The sequence below is a fragment of the Corythoichthys intestinalis genome, chromosome 6 (assembly GCF_030265065.1).
Source record: "Corythoichthys intestinalis isolate RoL2023-P3 chromosome 6, ASM3026506v1, whole genome shotgun sequence".
Taxonomy (NCBI): domain Eukaryota; kingdom Metazoa; phylum Chordata; class Actinopteri; order Syngnathiformes; family Syngnathidae; genus Corythoichthys; species Corythoichthys intestinalis.
The window spans coordinates 34,980,878-35,001,745 of record NC_080400.1 but is presented as its reverse complement, the minus strand read 5'-3'; the positions used below and the strand labels follow the sequence as shown (position 1 = coordinate 35,001,745).

The following is a 20,868-nucleotide window of genomic DNA, read 5'->3' as shown; positions in this document are numbered from 1 at the left end:
GAACCAGAGGTTGGGTGGGCGTCATGACTTTCCTAAGCCAAAAATAGCGTTTCTCGGGCTGACATATGAGAACCGGAGATGACAACGGGTGGGACCTGACGCCATCAGGAACTGCAGGATGACGGTGATGCTGCTGGGGGAGGAGGCATGGCAAGAACGAGGTACTGTTTACACGACTGGAGACAGAATGGTGGACGAGACTTCGGCGTCGTAAAGTCGGAATAAGTAAGTCAGGTACATAGTAACTCGGGGACTACCTGTCTACTGTATGCAATTATTTTGATTGGGGTGAAACAATCAGACTGGTATAAGATGAGTAATTATTTTTCCTTACCAATCAGTGCCATGTTTGGCAATTTGCCCAGGCTTTTGCCTTTGTCTAGAACTCGCTCCCACTTGTAGTTGATGGGGTCAGAGCCGTCACTGGACTTACAGCTCAGCTTGACGTCACTACCTTCCAGGAGATCGCCATCCATCCGACAGGTGGGCTTTGAGGGTTTCACTGTGCAAATGGTTAGGGAAGAAGTAGTCAGAATCAGTGGAATAACATTTTAAATACACTTCAAATATCCTTCTTTGAGATGCAGTCAAGATATTCGACATATATGATATTCATATACGTTTCACTAAATCATTAAAGAAAGATTGCTTCAATTGTCAACAAGTGTTTATTGTTTGAGCCCACTATTTGTACTCTTTAATCGGGTGTAACCATTCAGTTAAATGTAAGACTTAATCACCAGCAATACAGTGGGGCAAATAAGTATTTAGTCAACCACCAATTGTGCAAGTTCTCCTACTTGAAAAGATTAGCGAGGCCTGTAATTGTCAACATGGGTAAACCTCAACCATGAGAGACAGAATGTGGGGTAAAAAAAACAGAAGATCACATTATTTGATTTTTAAAGAATTTATTTCCAAATTAGAGTGGAAAATAAGTATACACTTACAAACAAGCAAGATTTCTGGCTGTTAAAGAGGTCTAACTTCTTCTAACGAGGTCTAACGAGGCTCCACTCGTTACCTGTATTAATGGCACCTGCTTTAACTCATTATCGGTACGAAAGACACCTGTCCACAACCTCAGTTAGTCATACTCCAAACTCCACTATGGCCAAGACCAAAGAGCTGTCGATGGACACCAGAGACAAAATTGTAGACCTGCACCAGGCTGGGAAGACTGAATCTGTAAGAGGTAAAATGCTTGGTGTAAAGAAATCAACTGTGGGAGCAATTATTAGAAAATGGAAGACATACAAGACCACTGATAATCTCTCTTGATCTGGGGCTCCATGCAAGATCTCACCCCGTAGCGTCAAAATGATAACAAGAACAGTGAGCAAAAATCCCAGAACCACACGGGGGGACCCAGAAAGCTGGGACCACAGTAACAAAGGCTACATCAGTAACACAATGCGCCACCAGGGACTCAAATCCTGCACTGCCAGACGTCTCCCCATGCTGAAGAAAGTACACGTCCAGGCCCGTCTGCGGTTCCCTAGAGAGGATTTGGATGATCCAGAAGAGGACTGGGAGAATGTGCTAGGGTCAGATGAAACCAAAATGGAACTTTTTGGTAGAAACACAGGTTCTCGTGTTTAGAGGAGAAAGAATACTGAATTGCATCCGAAGAACACCATACCCACTGTGAAGCATGGGGGTGGAAACATCATGCTTTGCGGCTGTTTTTCTGCGAAGGGACCAGGACGACTGATCTGTGTAAAGGAAAGAATGAATGGGGCCATGTATGGAGAGATTTTGAGTGAAAATCACCTTCCATCAGCAAGGGCATTGAAGATGAGACGTGGCTGGGTCTTTCAGCATGACAATGATCCTATACACACAGCCAGGGCAACAAAGGAGTGGCTTCGTAAGCAGCATTTCAAGGTCCTGGAGTGGCCTAGCCAGTCTCCAGATCTCAACCCCATAGAAAATCTGTGGATGGAGTTGAAAGCCCGTGTTGCCCGACGACAACCCCAAAACATCACTGCTCTAGAGATCTGCATTGAGGAATGGGCCAAAATACCAGCAACAGTGTGTGAAAAGCGTGTGAAGAGTTACAGAAAACGTTTGGCCTCCGTTATTGCCAACAAAGGGTACATAACAAAGTATTGAGATGAACTTTTGGTATTGACCAAATACTTATTTTCCACCATGACTTGCAAATAAATTCTTTAAAAATCAAACAATGTGATTTTCTTTTTTTTCTCCCACATTCTTTCTCTCATGGTTGAGGTTTATCCATGTTGACAATTACAGGCCTCTGTAATATTTTCAAGTGGGAGAACTTGCACAATTAGTGGTTGACTAAATACTTATTTGCCCCACTGTATATCCTATAGTGTAGTTTTAATTCATTCAATTTCAATAGGGCTTGGCCTCATTCGGGGGTCAGGACTGACTGCATTAGCCTAATGTGAATGTTTTTTGAATCTGGGATGAAGCCAAAACGCCTGCAGAAAACCCAACAAGCATGTGGAAAACATGCAAGTTCCACACAACAACGCTGGAGCCGAGCTTCGCAATATTAATCTGGCAATGTTCATAAAGACTGGAATTTCCTATGGGAACCATGAAGTATTTTTTTACAGTAATGAAGTAAAAATGTAATTAAAAAAAAGCCCAGCCATCACTACAGTCTATCCTGTTTCACAGCAAATAGTTAATTCATTCATCTTCTGTAACACATATCCCCACAAGGGTTTTGGATGTTCTGGAGACTATTCCAGTAGTCAATGGGCAGGAGGCTGGGTACACTCTGAACTGGTTGCCAGCTAACTGCGGTCGACATCGCAGGGCATACGTACTGTACTGTATGTACTTCATACTCCACTGCTATAATGTGTATATACACAGGACTGTCTCAAAAAATTAGAATATTGTGTATTCTAATTTCCTGAGACAGTCCAGTAAATAAGTTCAAAATAAAAGTGTGATTTATTGTTGTACAATAGAGATTATTTTTGTCCGAGTGCATCAAAACTAGAAATCCAATTGTATCCATTCCTCTGAAACAGAAATGCACAGCGTTGCACATTTCGCTCATTGCAGTGACCCAGTACCGACCCAATTCCCAGGCTGTCTTATGAGCTGATCAGAATGCTTGCGGTTACCCCTCATCGCTTAAGTCTTAAGCTCTATTTTTCTCGACTCACATACAACCCATGGATACAGCAATAATAGAGATGGAAACAAAGGGGGGTAAATGTGACAAACAGTTTGATTATGTTCATTAATTTGAATAAATGTGCAATAGATAGCTGAGACGACAGCACGTTAGACAGTCTGTGGAGATTTGATCAATGTGGCTGATAAACTGGTTGTGAATGCTGTTATTTTTCACATTTTTTTTTTCTTTTTTTCGCTGCAGCTCAAAGGTTTCAGTCCAGCAGCTCAACACAGACGAAAAGAGCTGGATGCTGCTGAAACGTGCACAGCCTCTCTGGCTTTAAACACACCGGACGGCTTTGCTGAGCTATAAAAAAACGAAAATAGCTCGGCTTCCATCCCAGCAGTGTATTTTTAGATCAGTGGCAGGCTATTTTTAAACAGCCTTTTTCTATTTTGTCATAGTCACAGTGCTGTCTTTTTTGCATTTGGCTGGGGATGATTGTCTGCAGAGCTGCAGCTTATTGCCAAAGCCATACTGTTGTGAGGTAGACTCAGACAGCTTATCTCTATTTCATAGGGGATTTTTTCACATGGGCAATTTACATTAAAAAAGAAAATGAACATTTTTATTTTTTCAATCTTTTATGACTTAGAGTACCATTTACTTGTTTTGCAGTCAAACAACTATCTATCATCCTTCTGTTAATCTATCCCCCTGTATATGCACCTTTGTACTCACTGTATGTACTCTCTGTAGTGGGCAAAATATCGGAGTATTTGGAGACTATAAGAGATTTGAAACTAGATGCACTAATACTGGTAACTTTCTGCTCAACATTCCCCAACATTCTCCTCTTTTGCTCAGTAAGGAATAATGAATAGAGCTGTGCACTTTGCAGCTTAATTAGGGTCGGATCCACTTAACTGGACTAAATAAATAAATAAATTAATAATAATAGTTCCACAGAATGCACAGACGGCTACTTAGTGGCTCACAGCAACATGCATACAGTATATTCAGGTACACCGTTGTAAATCTACAAATTCAAACCAGCAATCAAGTATGCATTTGAAAACTGGCTCATAAACAATAGCTTTCACAGTTCACAGAAGGCAGGCAAATAAACAACCTACCTGGCACCAAGTTATTATCTTTGGGGAGAGAAATGCAAATGTCCGTCTCTCTCAAAATCGAAAATGTCACTGCGAAAGCTGAGGGCAATTTGTAAAAAAGGAGGCAGTAACTCAATGGAATGTCTTTGTAGAAGAGAGATGAGAGTGAGAGGATTAACAGACTGTTTCATTAGAAAACCAATAACAGCGGACTCAACTAATCTTCCATGATGTTTTAATAAATCGCCTGCTTTTCCGTAACTGAGATGATCTCATGCACTCTTTCCGTCAGACATTGCGCCTGGCATGAGTGGTGGGTCTTCTACCCTGTTTACCATTCGTCCTTCAGAAACTATGACCAGGCAGCAATACACATTTACAGGGAGCTTCAGCTGAAGCGTGTTGGGAAAATAAGCAAAACAAAAATACACTGGGATGAAACAAACAATAATGACTTCGCTGAGGATTAGGAGGCCAAACAAGCACCCTCCTCCTCCCCACAAACATAATTTGTGTAAATAATTTTCCTAAGAAGCTTACAGTGTATTGGGTTTAAGGGAAGGCAGTTGTAATTATCGACATCACCTTAAACATAGGGCACATTTTCCTCAAAAGTACTGCAGTCACATTTGTTAAGATTGACTCTCATAAATCAAGTTTTATTTGTCTTTTGGTCTCACCTCATCAACAAACTAAAAGAAGAATCCAATCAGTCAGTGCAAATCAAACTGAATCATCAGAATAGTCAGCATAGCACAGGAAATGTGTGAAGCTAATGAACCATTTATGATGTCTCAGTGTCTGTGTGTATACGTACATGCAACTGCGTGAGCGTACATGTGTGTTAGGACCCTTACCCAGCACAATGAGGTTGACTTGGCTCCAGTGGTACTTCCCCCCTGTTTTGACCTTGCAGTAGTACTCTCCTGAGTCAGTCAGCAGCAGGTCACTAATCAGCAGGGAAGCGTCTCCTCCAAGGTACTCCCCAGCAAAGGACAAGCGACTGGCATCCGTGCTCGTTGCCTCATTACTGTACAGGTACACGTGGCCACTGAAGAACGAAATTAACTAGAAATATTGAAGAGGAGCACATCAGAGACCATCATTAATGTTGGTTAGCGAAGTGTGCTCAAGCCTTCACAAGCATATTAGTCCCCAACCACTGAACAAACACCCATACAGATGGAATATATTAGATTTTTTTTTTCTTTTTCTAGTCTAAAGTTTAGTTTTCTTATTTCTTTCAGTGTTTAAAAGGCTTAATACAGGGTTACCCCAGGATTGTTCCATTCAATTTTTTAAAACTTTTACAGACCTTTTCAAGACCACATACAATGAAATTTAAGACCAATCTCGCACCTATTCTGGCATACATTTATGAAATGCAAAATAATCTGTCAGAATAACTAAGAATAACAGCATAAGAACTGAGTAACGTAATTTTCGCACTATAAGGCGCACCTGACTACAAGCCGCCACCAACTGAATTTGACACGAAAACAAACATTTGTTCATCGATAAGCTGCACTGGACTATAAACCGGAGCTGTCCTCGCTGTATTATGGGTTTTTTACACCAAGATATACTGTATGAAAAGGTAACTCTTTATTTGACAGCAGCATCATACGACTGTCATAAGACCAAATGAACCACCATGAAGCTTGAACCAATTGGCTGAAAAGATTCAATGCTTCAAGAAGCTTCATTTGGCCATCTCTGCTCCCTTGGGGGGAGACAGTCAACCTCTGCTTCCACCTGCTGTCAAAACTGTTGTTGTCCAAAATGCTTCCTAGCATGCATTGCAGCGCTACCGGTGTAAATAACAATAAAAAATCATGTTCTGTGCGAATCATTTCTTCAGTTACTGTTCCAGTTGTTTCATTAATTGCTAGTTAAGATATTTGGTAGCACCTTATATGGCAGTGGCACCATAAGACTGTCATTAGACAATCATAATTATAACATGACACTGTCATGAGCATTAATGAATGCTTGATGTCATTTAGTGTCATCTCACTTTTGAATGACTGTAAATTATAGGAGTTGGACATAAATGGAGTTAGTGACATAATTTGCCAGATGACACTTAATGACATCTGTCATAAGCATTCAGTAATGCCCAAATTGTCCATGATAGTGTCATGTCATAATTATGACAGTCTTATGACAATGTTATGACGCCGCTGTCAAATAAAGTGTTACCAATTAACCCAAATAAATCAACAAATAAGCCGCCTTGTACGATAAGCCGAAACAGTGCATTTATCGTTCAGAGATCGACAAAGTCGGAGAAAATGAAAAATCATTTTAAAACACAATGTTCCATACTTTTTTTGTTAGCTTACTTATTATACAGTTATTAGCTCCATCACGCAGCTCAGACAGGGAAAAATTAAGACATTTGAGAATGTAATTTAATACTTGTATACAAAATTGAAGATATTTAATTTACAATTATCAAATTTAAGACTTTTTCAAGTTTGTAAGACCCCGCGGGTACCCTGTGAATAAAACTGAAAGGTTCTGAATGTTATGTTTACTTTAATGGAACGTCAGTGCAATTGTTGGGCATGTTATCATATTTGCAACCTGTTATTGAGATCCAGTAGATATGTGAGACAAGAGTTATAGTTAAAATTTTCCAAGCAAACAGAAACCAAAATTTGTTATTTATATTCTTCTTTCCTTGTAAGCTATTTGCAGCACTAAAACTACTTTGTTAGGGAAATGTATGGAAGGATGACTGCAGCCCAGCTTGTTGTCTCCATGGTGATGGTTTTGCACATAACACTTCTTTACAGCTTGAACTATGTATTTTAAAAATGTGTTTTGCACCTAGTTCAAACAACCAATGGTTACCTCTTTGAAATAGTAGTGTATCCTTCTTGTAGTAAAAGACTAAGTGAGTAAGGTTTGTATTCATTATTGTATTAAACTGACGATACGGTATGACATATTTAAATTGCATGAGTGCAAAAAGATATCAGCGGCACTTACTTGCTGATTATCTCCAATGTCCTTGATCTAAATTGATTTATCTTTCACAGAGCTGCCAAATTGAATACATAATAGAAAGAATAGAAAAAGACAGTGAGATGAGAGACCATCTCACAAGCAGTGCCATTAGTGGCAATGATGAAATGTTAACTCATTGTCTGCCATCCTAGGCACCTGACATAGGGAGAGGCTTGCAGCCCGACCAGTTAAATTGGATTGGACGTCGAGTGCCATCAATGGCACTGAAAGATGAACCTTAACAGCCAGTCCTCAAAATTTAAATGAACTGGACATACATCATTGTCAATGGCATGGAATGAGTTAACAACTTGGAAAAACATATTTTTATAATTAAGGATGTTTAAAAAAACAAAATACATATTTTGTTTTTGTTTTGCTTGTGACTTCCTTTTAGAATAATAATGTTTAAAAATTGGAGTCAGTAATTAAGTTAATTAAGACGACCAAAAAAAAAAAAAAAAACAAGTGTTAAATAAATTACATTTTGGTGTCATGAATCTGGACCCGGCTATCCACTTAGAGCCTATTCCTGTGAAATGGAGAAGAAAATTGTAAATATGGCTGAAATTGTTGTGTCTTGGTCTTTTACAGTTAACTGACGCAAAAGTTAAGAGTTAAAAGTTGGGAATATGACCCCCACAAAAATAAGGATTTTCTGCACTCTACGTATTTTCATCTCTATCTCCAGCGTATATCTATGAGGTTCTTATTCTGGCTGCATGAATGGCCACAAACACAAACACAGCTGCCACAGTGGCCTATTACTCAGGGTGAGTGAGAGCCTGCAGATGGGGCCTGCTAAGTGCCGGTGCCACAGCGCATCACTAGTGACCAAACAGGTGCCACCTGTTGTGACCACAGGTGATGACCGGGCGATTATATCCACCAATTGCGCCGAAAATAAAATATAAAGCCCACTAAAAAGCGGACTTGCAGGACTGCAAATTGATGTGTTATACATTACAGTACCACAATTTCACTGGACCAAAATGTACTCTCTAATATTATGTATATTGTTCATTGAGCAATTCGTGCATATTTACTGCTCACAGACATCCGAACATTCAGTAATTCAATGTCCTTATGCATAGATGTAAAGATGCATAAAACAGGGAGCCAAAGCGTCAAGGGAATTTTGCAAAATGGCTACAGGCTGTTATTTGAAAGACTAAGAAAAACAACAAAACGCTGACATGGAGTTTTTGTATCCTCTACAGACCTTTTCACCATCTTGGGAGGATACACAGTATATACCGGGAAATGTTTCAGTTTGACTTTTTTTGCTTATAATTTACATTTTTACCCGCAGCCACAATTTTTGAGACTTCAGTATTAAGTTAAATGAGAAAGCGTATAAAGAATTTTGACCAAGGATGTAAATTAAGTTTGAACTGCAATCATTTACAGCATATTCTTTCAGTTGGTCTATAAGTGCTGTATAAACAACATTGAGTGAAACTGGGTAGATTGTTCAAAATAATCAACCTCAATTTATGCCTATTAATGGTCATACAGATTTAAAATAACATTTAAAGAACTACACTTATAAATGTTTTTTCTTCTTCTGCTGACTATATAATCATAGTAAATAAAAAATAGAAAAAGTTACAAGCTGTAATGTAGAAAACAAATCACTGTTCAACAAAAATTGTCCTGTATATTAAAATATAACAATAACAATTATTATTTGAAATTTAGAGTTAAAATTATGCACTTACTGTAATGTAATGTAAGTATTCTCTTAATGCTATTTTAATAATATTCTATAATTTTTTTTCCAGAAGTTTAATATTTTTACTTACTGTACTAAGGCTGTAACAAGAAATTGATCAAATCAAATAAAATTGATTAGTAAATTATTGCCAACTAATTTGATATTCAATTTTTGCCAGCAGCTATTAGCAGTCCAGTTTGGGTCCTTGTTTGTGGGCAATGTGAGGCTGCATGCGCACCATTGATTAGAGCAAGTGAGAGAGAGTTCCTCGCAACAACTGCTGCTGTTGGGTTGCTTAATCAATAATATCTTTGTGTTGTTGGATCCAGTGTGCCTCCGTCAGAGGTAAATCAATGAAGCCAATTGTATTGTTTGTATTCTTTGTTGATGAGACATTACGATTTTGCACGGAACGCTGAGCTAGTGAGCGATTATGCTAATTAGTGTCTTTAGTGTCCATTTATATTTTGTTTTGGAGAAGCATATTAACACTTGAGTTATTGTTAGGTAGTAAATTGTGTCTCATTACTTTTTATAAAGAAACCAAACCATAAACCCATTCATATAACAGCTTGGATTCTCCTTGCAACACAAACTCCCATTTAAACTGTGCTTTGAAATTGGATTTGGATTCTATTTATGAGCAACTGTTTGATAAAGAAAACTGATTCATCAGTCTGCAGTCTCAGTTTGTTGTTTGATTTGTTTCAGGAAAATAAATTCATTGGCACAATTTATATCAGTGCCAAAAATGTCAATCAGCAGCTCTTTTTTGTATTTGAATGAGCAGGACTTTTGTCTGATTTGTGTACTGAAAAAATTATTTTTCATGTTTTATACTGAGATCCTTTATTAAAACTTTAACAAGTTTTATGTACTTAAAACCGTAAAGTTGTAGACCACAAGAAGCTGCAATAAAATATCATTTTTGAAGGAAATAGTCAGCAATTTTGTCTTCATTGTTACTTACAACATGCCTATAACAATTTGAATTTGTAATTGAAAAAAGGGACAGTTATTACTTATTTATTTATTTATCCGATTAACTGATTAATCGTTTAATTAATCATCCGATTAATCATTATAAAAAAAATGGTCCCACCCGTATACTGTACATATTGGTCTCTGGTTTGATTTATGTTTGCGCTTTATGTAAAAATATTGTTTAGTGACTGCTATTTTTTTTTTTTTAGAATCTATATATTTTTACTATTTTAAATAGTCTTACTACTATTATGTTATTATTATTATTATTATTATTATTTTTGTTGTGGTTTACAGAGTGCTTATGTACTGTACCTCAGCAAAGTGCAAATAACCACCTTGAAAAGTTGGAGGACAGTACATCAGAATGATATGGCGTTAATATTTGATCATTATGCAGGTAGCTGATCAAGGAGTGTATATCACTGATTGTGACCAAGCTCTCTAACCTGTGTTCTGATTCCTCAGGGATCCTAACAAACATAGCCCACACAAAAGCTAAGAGGGACTAAATGTTGCACAATGCACTTTCTCTCTATGACATTACAAAAGAATGATTTATTCATTCGGCTACAGGCGCAGTCTCTTCAACCTAATCAAATTTTCAGATGTTTGATTTTAATTAATGGCGCCTTCAATGTTATCGTCCCGTTAAATATTCATCGCAATGTGGCAGCCCCCCCCCCCGTGAATCATTAAAGCTTCAGACAGACGCTCTAATTCGACGACGACTTCCTGTCCTCTTCCTGCTCTTTTCTTTCTCGCTGTGTTTCCCTTCCATGTGCTAACGGATCAGGACACAAACAAATGACTTTCAAATGGAGTATATATGAAATCACTTTGCTCCACTAGAAGGCTAGTGAGATTTGACACACTGTTTGGAGAGTTTCTAAACCTAAACGACTGTTAAAGTTCATCAAGAAAAATAAAAAATAATACAAAAATTGTTTCTTTATTAAAAGTTGTAGGGTATCTTGTTTTTTTGTTTTGTTTTTGATAAACAAAAAAGTTAAAGTTGTAGGGTATCTTGTTTTTTTTGTTTTGTTTTAGATAAACAAAAAAGTTTGACAATGCACAGTGGAATACATTCCATTCAGTTATGTTGGTTGACATAATTACAATCATATATATATATATATATATATATATATATATATATATACATATATATATAAACAATTATCATTAAAAAGGTAACTAATACGGAATTAAATAAGAGTGGAGTACCTTTAAACAGTGCAAAAGAACGGACATAAATTGGACAGTCAACAGGGGCTTGTTTGAAGATGATTAATCTTACCTACTGTATTTGATGTGAAGAATAATGTGTTTTGCTATAGAATCTATTTATTATTATGCTATGTAAAATCTACATTGTAGACTTCATTAATTTGAATTTGTTTGATTAAATTACGTATATCTCATAGTAATATTATCACTTTAAAAAAAAGAAAAAAAAAAAGCACCTAAAAAAGATTACCGAAATTTTTCAACTGTAAGGGCACCTGACTACAAGCCGCAACCCACCAAATATGACAGAAAATGGCAGTTGCTCATAGATAAACCGCACTGGACTATAAGCCGGAGCTGTCCTCATTGTAATATGGGATATTTTCACCAAAAGACAGTAACCTGTAACACTTTATTTGACAGCAGCTTCATAAGACCGTCATAATTATGACATGACACTGTCATGAGCATTAATGAATGCTTGTGACAGATGTCATTTAGTGTCATCCGGCAAATTGTCTCACTTTTGAATGGATGTGAAAGATATGAGCAGGACATAAATAGAGTTAGTGACAAAATTTCCCAGATGACAATAATATCTGTCATAAGCAATCCTTAATGCCTATGACAGTGTCATATCATAATTATGTCCTATGACAGTCTTATGACGCCACTGTCAAATGAAGTGTTACTTATTAACCCAAATAAGTCAACAAATAAGCCACATTTGACTATAAGCCGCAGGATTTAAAATGAGGGGAAAAAGTAGCAGCTTATAGTCCAAAAATCACGGTACCTAGTGTAAAACGGATAAAATATATGTAAAAATGGATGTTATGTCATTGAGTTGTTAAGAAGAGATAGGTTTATAGAAATACTTCCATTTATATTCCTCCCTTGGACTTGTAGCCCAAGGTATATCAACGCATCTCCTCCAACATTTTGGGCATTTCATGATAAGGCATCAATGTCTTGAGTAAAATTTGACAGATGCTGTCTTTGATATAAAATGCCGGAAACACATCAAGATGTGTGCCTATTTTGGAAGAAAGAAATGTGGAGTAAATAAGGTTGATGGAATTATTGCCCAGAGACAGCATTTGGGTCTTAGCGCATTCATTATGATTTCATTATGATACGTTCGTACATACTAACAAGGGTCAAAATTTGACTTGCTTGAGAATTCAGAACACGAACATTGAAGTTTATGTTGTTGTGTGGCCTGCAGCATAAACAAAAGTGCTCTAAAATCCCTCTAGAAATGAATCTTTTTCCTTTCCATTTATAGTCATTCTTATTCAGTTAATGTATTTTTGTTACCTCTGAAGCAAATCTAACTATATGAGATTGCAATTTTGGAGTTCTCTCGCTACTGTCAGGGCTCTGAACTGTTCCGTACCTGCAGTTAACATCATGATATTAACATCGAAACATTTTTACTTCTCAGGACATATATTAAATTGTACTGCGTGCCTCCATTGAACCAATTATTTCTTTACCCATGCAAAACAAACACATTAAAACATAACAAAAAAAAAAAAAACTAACAAGACAACATTATTTGCATTTCTTATAATATGTAGTAAACTCAGGGAGTTATAACGCACTGTGTCGATGTCATTTATAATAATAAGTATGCACAAAATGTTAGATATATATTCAATAAAATATATATTCAATGAATAGATGGCAATAGACTGGTAAATATACAGTATATTAATAGATAACTGACAATAATTAACAGTAATTGTAGTTTTAATTTCATCATCACAATCAGAATTCCGGTCAAAGTGTCATGAAAAGAAAAATGAATCATTCAAAGTCTTCAACAATTGGTTCATTGGATTAAAGGGTGAATTGTGTGAATTGTACAGCTAGTTGGACTAATTATTGATATATGACAAGAGTTCTACAACTACTGGCCAGAACATGTTAAAATGCTTACAAGGACAATCAAATCATCAGTCTGGATTTTTGCTACAGTTCTTATAAACAAAATCAAATCTCCAATTATTATTATTATTCTCGAGATTATGAGCTAAAATCCAAATGTGTTATTATCAAAAAGGTCTATGAATGTGGTCACAGAAAAGGATGATAAAGCTCTCTCCTCACCACTTTCTGTTTGGAGTTAGGTTTCTGTAGCAGCCACTCAATGTCAATTGAGCCAGATGATTGGAACTGGTGGTGGCAAGGTAAGGTAGCGTTGTCCCCGACTACCTTCTTCATCTCGGTCTGGGCACCTCCTGACAGTGGACTGAGGAGAACTGAAGGCAGAGAGAGAAACAGAAGAGACAAGTGTCAGCTACAAGTTCCAATTAAACTGAGGACACCAGACAGATGTTATAGATTTTTTTTTTTTTTTTTACAGATTGCATTTATTAAAAAAAAAAAAAAATGACAGAAGACACAGAGAGTTAACACACTGGATCTCAATTATTGTATAGATGAAATACGGAAAAAGCTTATACATTCAGGCATTCTTGTATTAGCTTTATAAAGTACTTTATAAAGTTTATTTATTTATTTACATTACATATTTTTCAAAACATTGGATGCCATTTTTTTTTTGCTCTGTTATGCTTGGAGAAAAAAAAAAAAAAAAAACAAGACCTTTAAAGACAGCCATTGGCTTTAAAAAGGCATGTTGACAAACTGTATTGTAGCCTTGATTATTAATAAGTTATTTCAGGCAAAATTTTCCTAAATTATATCTATTTATTTATCTTTAAAGTTACAGTGGTATGAAAAAGTTTGGGCACCTCTGAAAATTTCCATTGTTTTCATTCATATATCATTGGGTTGGGATCAGCAACTTCCTTTATATTTATCAAAACACTGAAAAACAGAGTAACATTTCAAAATTGTCACTTGGTTTATCAGAGTAGTACAGGGGTGCGCAAACTATTCAACAAAGGACCGCAGTGGCTGCGTTTTTTTGTAGCAACCCATAAGGGGGTAAAACTAATAGAAGATATGGTTGCCAGCCAGTTCCAGTACACAATGAGACAAATGACCAATCATGCACATCATGCATACATAGGGACAATTCGAAGGGGCCAATCAGTCTACAATGCTGTGATTATGGGTTCAATCTCAGCTCTGGCTTTCCTTTGTGGAGTTTGCATGTTCTCCCCATGCCTGCATGGGTTCTCTCCTCCCACATCCCAAAATCATGCATGGCAGACTGATTGAACCCGCCAAATTGCCCGTATGCGTATGTGCGTTAATGGTTTTTTTGTCGAAATGTGCCCTTTGAACCTGCCAATCAGTTCAGGGTGTATACAGCCTCCTGCCTGGGTTAGCTGGCATAGGCTCCAGCATCCCCTTCGACCCTCGTGATGATAAGCAGTATAGACGACGAATGAATGGATTGTGTCATTGCATCGTTCCACAATTCAGCACACTTTGCAAAAGGAGAAGCTGTACAGGAAAGTGATGCATCAGAAGCCGTTTCTACACACATGCCGCTAACAGACTCTCTTGAGGTATGTTTAGGAACAAGATATTTGGTCATAACAAATATAAAATATATAACTATATATACAGTGGTACCTCTACATATGAAGTTAATCCGTTCCAGGACCTTGTTTGTATGTCGAAATGGTTGTATGTCGAGCAGGATTTTCCCATAAGAATACATTATAATTTCATGAATTCGTTCCACAGCCCGAAAACCTACATTAAATCCTTAATAAATACTGCTGGTTCTATTACAAATGGAAATTACTCATGGCAAAACAAATAAATTATACATTAAAAATCGCAATAATAATAATAAATTTCTGTAATAATGCAATGAATCGGGTTCTAATGAGGCGGACGTGTTTTGCGTGCTGTGTGGCTAACATCACTGGGTAAGAAGGTGCAGCTATGATTTTACTTTCTCTCTTGTTGCTGGCGTCAACTGCAGAGCACAGTAGCCATGTTGTGTTGCACAAGTTCTGAAATAAATGATTAAAAACCTGACGAAGCTGACGATCTCTTTGGCGATGATACTACAATAGTAATGGTCACCTTAACTTATAAAGAGTGGCGAACGGAGGTCGAAGGAAGACTATTATCGAGCCAGTTCAAGGATGCGTACACCACACCCATATTTCTCTATCATTTCCATCTTCATTTCAATGGTATCACTTTTTTCCTTTTTTCACTACCTGCACTAACCTTCTTAGAACCCCTGCTGATTTCTCTCACAAGAAAATCCGCCGTGCGTCCGTCTTGCAGCAAAACAAAACTGCGGCGCTGTCATAAATCGCCATATTTCGAGCAGGTCGTCGGATGGAGAAACAAATGGCAAGTCAAATTTTACGTCGGATGTCGAAAAGATCGTGTATCGAAGTGATCGTATGTCGAGGTACCACTGTTTATATATGTTATAAATTATATATCTCTGCATGGTGATGAAAGAACACTGCATTCCAAGAAAAGGACTAGCTAACCACAGTGAAATTTGGTGGCGGACCCATAATGCTGTGCGGCCAACTCTGGTACTGGGAATCTTGTTAAAAATTAGGGTGTAATGGAGTTCATTCAATAACGACGGATTCTTGAGAATAATGTTCAACAGTCACAAGTTACCTTGAAGTTACACTGACAACATTTCATACAAAAGAGCATGTACAATGTCCTAGGAACGTCAGCCCCCAGCCATGAATATTGTTTTCAAATTTATCTATGCTCAGCAACCCTCAAATTTACCTGAACTGGAGATCTTTTGTAAGGAGGAATGGTCCAAAATATTTCTATGAAGAAACTCATTGGAAGTACGAAGAAATATCGAGAAGCTGTTATTTTGGCAAAAAGTAAGATCTACTTAATATTGATTTTTTTTTCTGTAGGGGTGCCGAAATTTTTGAACCTGTATAACTTTCTTTTGGTTTGGTGCCTATTGTACATTTTCTCTTAGTCAAATCAACTTGGTTTCACTTGTGAAATATTAGTAGTTTGTTTCTAAGCATTTTGTTTTATAAAAATGAAGTTGCTAATCAAAACACCCATTTACAGTATGAATGGGGAAAAAAAAGGGGGAATTGTTCAGGGTACCCAAAAATTTTCATACAATTGTAATCTGTTAAGACCCGTTTGATATGAAATTAATCCATTTTAGGATGACAGTATATAAAAAAAATCCTATAATGGTGAGTTTTATAAAATCATATATATTATTTGTATTTATGTGGCATTATTCGGTGGAGGGAGACATTCAAAATGCTAAAAATGTATGTCAGCTTTCAGCCAATCAAGTGATAGATCCTGATAATAATTATTGATTTAATACTCTATTTTGATTCAAAATTCCAAGTGTTCAGAAAAATAGGCATCCGATACATGACATGATAATACGTGCCACTTCTACTTTTCTCATGCACAAGCCTTGCATCAGACAAAAAAAGTCCTTTTCCCTGTTAAAATAATCCTTAGATTTGATTGTTTTAAAATTTAGTTCTAAATAAATAAGATGTACTTTCTCACTTATAGCAAACAAAACAAACCCCGGGCTACTGTGTGAAGTGCTCATGTTGTGGTAAAAGCACACAAAAAAAATGTACTAGCATGTGCTATAAATGTGTGTGATTGTATTTTTAATGAGTGACTGTGGGTACTGGCCAGACTGTCACATCTCAATTCTCTGTGGGGGAGCATCACTACTAATTTACTCAAGAGCCACATCTTGGGCTTAGTAGAATTAGCCAGAAGCATCACAGAGGTGTGCTGAAAATTGGGTTTATGCGTCAAGACGGTGTGTCCCATTGCTAAGATAGTGGACTTCTACCACCTGGTTCAAAGACTGAAAATAATGCAGAGCTCCAGCGGGTTTGTGTACTAAAATGTGACAACATATTTTTGCGCTCTCCAACATTTAACTTAAACTACCTGACGTTAATTGCAGTGCTAGTCCACAGCTTGTGGGCCTATTGAATGCTTTAAAGTAGTTATTCATCCTGGCAGATGATCATTTGTTCACGACTTGCTTATTGTATACTGTGTATAAACATGCCTGTTTTTTTTTTTTTTTTTTTTTTTTTTTTTAATATGCTGACAATAGTTCTTTTTGATGGTTTTGAATAAATAACCAAAGTGGGGGCGGGAAGCATGAAACATGTTTATGTCTTGCAACTTTTCCCTGTGAACATGATTCCATACAAAGCTGTTTATGTTACTTTTTCTAAAAATACAGTGGGGCAAATAAGTATTTAGTCAACCACTAATTGTGCAAGTTCTCCCACTTGAAAATATCAGAGAGGCCTGTAAATGTCAACTTGGGTAAACCTCAACCATGAGTACAGTTTCTTCTCTATGTTATTGTGTTTTAATTATAACTTGAATCTAGCTTCTTTTTCTGAAATACTGTTTTTGGTGGTAGCCTATTTGCAGTGTTAGCTTCCGAAGTACCGTAACAACATTACTGCGAAATACTTATATTGAATTCAATACAATACAGTTAACAAAGACATAACACAATTGACATTGTTGCTGCAGCTATTGTCATTCAGCTCTTTCCCCTTAAGTGGAAACCAAAGTGCTTGGTGTAAATATGTTGAAATTGTAAAAGGTTGTTGAGAAAGTCAATGTGGTCTGAGAATGGATTAGCACCCAATGGGCACCTGTCCACTCGTTTACTGGTCCATCCTTAGTCAAGCAGTCCCATAAGTGAGCTTTGGGCCAATGAAAATGTCAGCTCAATGCTGCGAAGCCAAAGTGTCAGTGCTGACGCTAGTCACAAAGGAGAGGAGCAACCGTCCATAAACAGATTCTTCAAGCATGCACTTGCCATCATTTGCTTGGTTTCAGCAGTTCTTTGAGTTTTGTTGCATCTCTGTTAGTTTTTACCCCAGTACAGTCACTGTCAATCTGCTTGAAAAGAGAAAGACTACTTGACAGCAGAGACTTTTTTTTGTCTCTTGACAGGAGCAGTCTCTGATGTCCTGCTGTTATTGGACCCTGAATTTGTCGGTCAGCAGAAAAATACGGATGTTCATTCCCCTGTGTGGATGTCTATGACTTTTTGATGCTGTGTCATTCCTCTTCTGGGTTTTGAGTTTCCATATTTCTACGAATAATTGTTTCCTTTGTGTGTTCAGTGGATTGAACGTCACGGTAGAGGTTAATGGTTGATGGTGGGGGTCTTGATTCAATGTCGACAATTTTCACTTGACTCCTCAGTCTCTGTAATCAGCTGAGCACTTCAGACTCAATGCAGAATCCCAAAGTGTGCCAAAGGGCTGATAAGAGCACTCTATGTCTCTTTTGCACCTTCGACCTTCTCCTCAACTGCACTGACTATAGGCTTTTTAAATCCAGGAGTCTCCCAATAGATATGGCAAGGTTGACCGGATAAAGTGGGGGAACTCTAATCGTTTTCCATCATATCCACAAAACAATTTCTTTTAACCAACTTTTCGACAGACCTGCATACAAAAACTGTCAAGGTCAACTCCTTTATTCATGTGTAAAAATACTTTGGCTATAATGTTAGGGCTGCCTGTAAAAGTCCAAGGGAATCCAAATTTGTGTGCCTTAAAGTTAACTATTGCGCTCTTTAAATTGAGACCAAATTAAAAAAAAAAAAAAAAAATCTCACTGGGCATCATTCGAATAGTCAATGGTTTCCTGACTTGAACGTTATTAATTTAAGATTAATTTAGATTTGCATCGAATTGAAAAGCTCTATTGATAAATGAAATTTTGTCTTTGAAGGGAAATGATTCATTGTATGTCCTAGAATTCATCAAAACATGTGACTCGCGTTGATTTTTCAATCAATTTAAGGAGGGCGCGGTCAGCAGCAGCTGAATTGTAGTAATGACCTATAGAGTGATACTTTAATTCTGGTTATATTTTTTTAGGTGGTAATAAGCGGATTTAGTGACGGACTTTAGATGGCTATCAAATTTTAGGTCTGAGTCAATAATTACGCCAAGGTTTCTGACTTGATTTGTAGCTGTAAGTGACATTGAGCTAAGTTGCCTGCTTATCTTTGACCTTTCCTTTCCCAAAAAATGATCACCTCTGTCTTCTCCACATTTAACTGGAGAAACTTCTGGCACATCCATTCATTGATTTGATGAATGCATTTACTCAGGGAGACTAAGGGACTATAATCATGTGGGGACACAGAAATGTACAGTTGTGTGTCATCTGCATAGGCGTGATATGAGATGTCATACTGTTCCATTATCTGAGCTAAGGGAAGCATATAGATGTTAAATAAGAGTGGTCCAAGAATTGACCCTTATGGGACGCCACACGTGAATTTGGTTCGTTCTGACTGATGGTTTCCGATTGACACAAAGAAATCCCTATCATGCAGCCGAATAGCTACGTTTTCCAGCTTGCCGTGAGCAGGAGGCTGCCTGGCAAGTAGGTAGCCGCTAACCACTAACTGGTAATGTCAGGGAACAGCCTTCATATACAGTACATACAGTGGGGCAAATAAGTATTTAATGAAACACTAATTGTGCAAGTTCTCCCACTTGAAAATATTAGAGAGGCCTGTAATAGTCAACATGGGGTTGAAACCCCCCCAGAAAATCACATTGTTTGATTTTTAAAGAATTTATTTACAAATCATGGTGGAAAATAAGTATTTGGTCAATACCAAAACTTCATCTCAATACTTTGTTATGTACCCTTTGTTGGCAATAACGGAGGCCAAACGTTTTCTGTAACTCTTCACAAGCTTTTCACACACTGTTGCTGGTATTTTGGCCCATTCCTCCATGCAGCTCTCCTCTAGAGCAGTGACTTTCAACTCCCTCCATAGATTTTCTATGGGGTTGAGTTCTGGAGACTGGCCAGGCCACTCCAGGACCTTGACATGCTTCTTACGAAGCCACTCCCTTGTTGCCCTGGCTGTGTGTTTGGGATCATTGTCATGCTGAAAGACCCAGCCACGTCTCATCGTCAATGCACTTGCTAATGGAAGGAGATTTTCAATCTAAATCTCTCGATACATGGCCCCATTCATTCTTTCCTTTACACAGATCAGTCGTTCTTGTCCCTTTGCAGAAAAACAGCCATAAAGCATGATGTTTCCACCCCCATGCTTCACAGTGGGTATGGTGTTCTTCGGATGCAATTCAGTATTGTTTCTCTTCCAAACACGAGAACCTGTGTTTCTACCAAAAAGTTCTATTTTGGTTTTATCTGACCATAACACATCCTCCCAGTCCTCTTCTGGATCATCCAAATGCTCTCTAGCGAAATGCAGACGGGCCTGGACGTGTACTTTCTTCAGCAGGGGGACACGTCTGGCAGTGCAGGATTTGAGTCCCTGGCGGCGCATTGTGTTACTAATAATAGCCTTTGTTACTGTGGTCCCAGCTCTCTGTAGGTCATTCACTAGGTCCCCCCGTGTGGTTTTGGGATTTTTGCTCACCGTTCTTGTTATCATTTTGACGCCACGGGGTGAGATCTTGCATGGAGCGCCAGATCGAGGGAGATTATCTGTGGTCTTGTTTGTCTTCCATTTTCTAATAATTGCTCCCACAGTTGATTTCTTTACACGAAGCATTTTACCTATTGCAGATTCAGTCTTCCCAGCCTGGTGCAGGTCAACAATTTTGTCTCTGCTGTACTTCGACAGCTCTTTGGTTTTGGCCATAGTGGAGTTTGGAGTGTGACTGACTGAGATTGTGGACAGGTGTCTTTTATACTAATAATGAGCTAAAACAGGTGCCATTAATACAGGTAAT

At 37.6% G+C, this 20,868-nt stretch overlaps 1 protein-coding gene across 1 annotated transcript in view; it reads right to left on the bottom strand.

Moving 5' to 3' along the window:
- clmpb (CXADR like membrane protein b) overlaps positions 1 to 20,868 on the bottom strand; it is a 106,833-nt gene that overhangs the window by 9,949 nt on the left and 76,016 nt on the right. The window contains exons 2-4 of the mRNA XM_057838531.1: positions 13,286 to 13,437; positions 5,082 to 5,292; positions 335 to 502 (exon numbers count right to left, since the gene is read on the bottom strand). Of these exons, the coding sequence (XP_057694514.1) occupies positions 335 to 502; positions 5,082 to 5,292; positions 13,286 to 13,437 (531 nt within the window). The remainder of the gene's footprint in view (positions 1 to 334; positions 503 to 5,081; positions 5,293 to 13,285; positions 13,438 to 20,868) is intronic.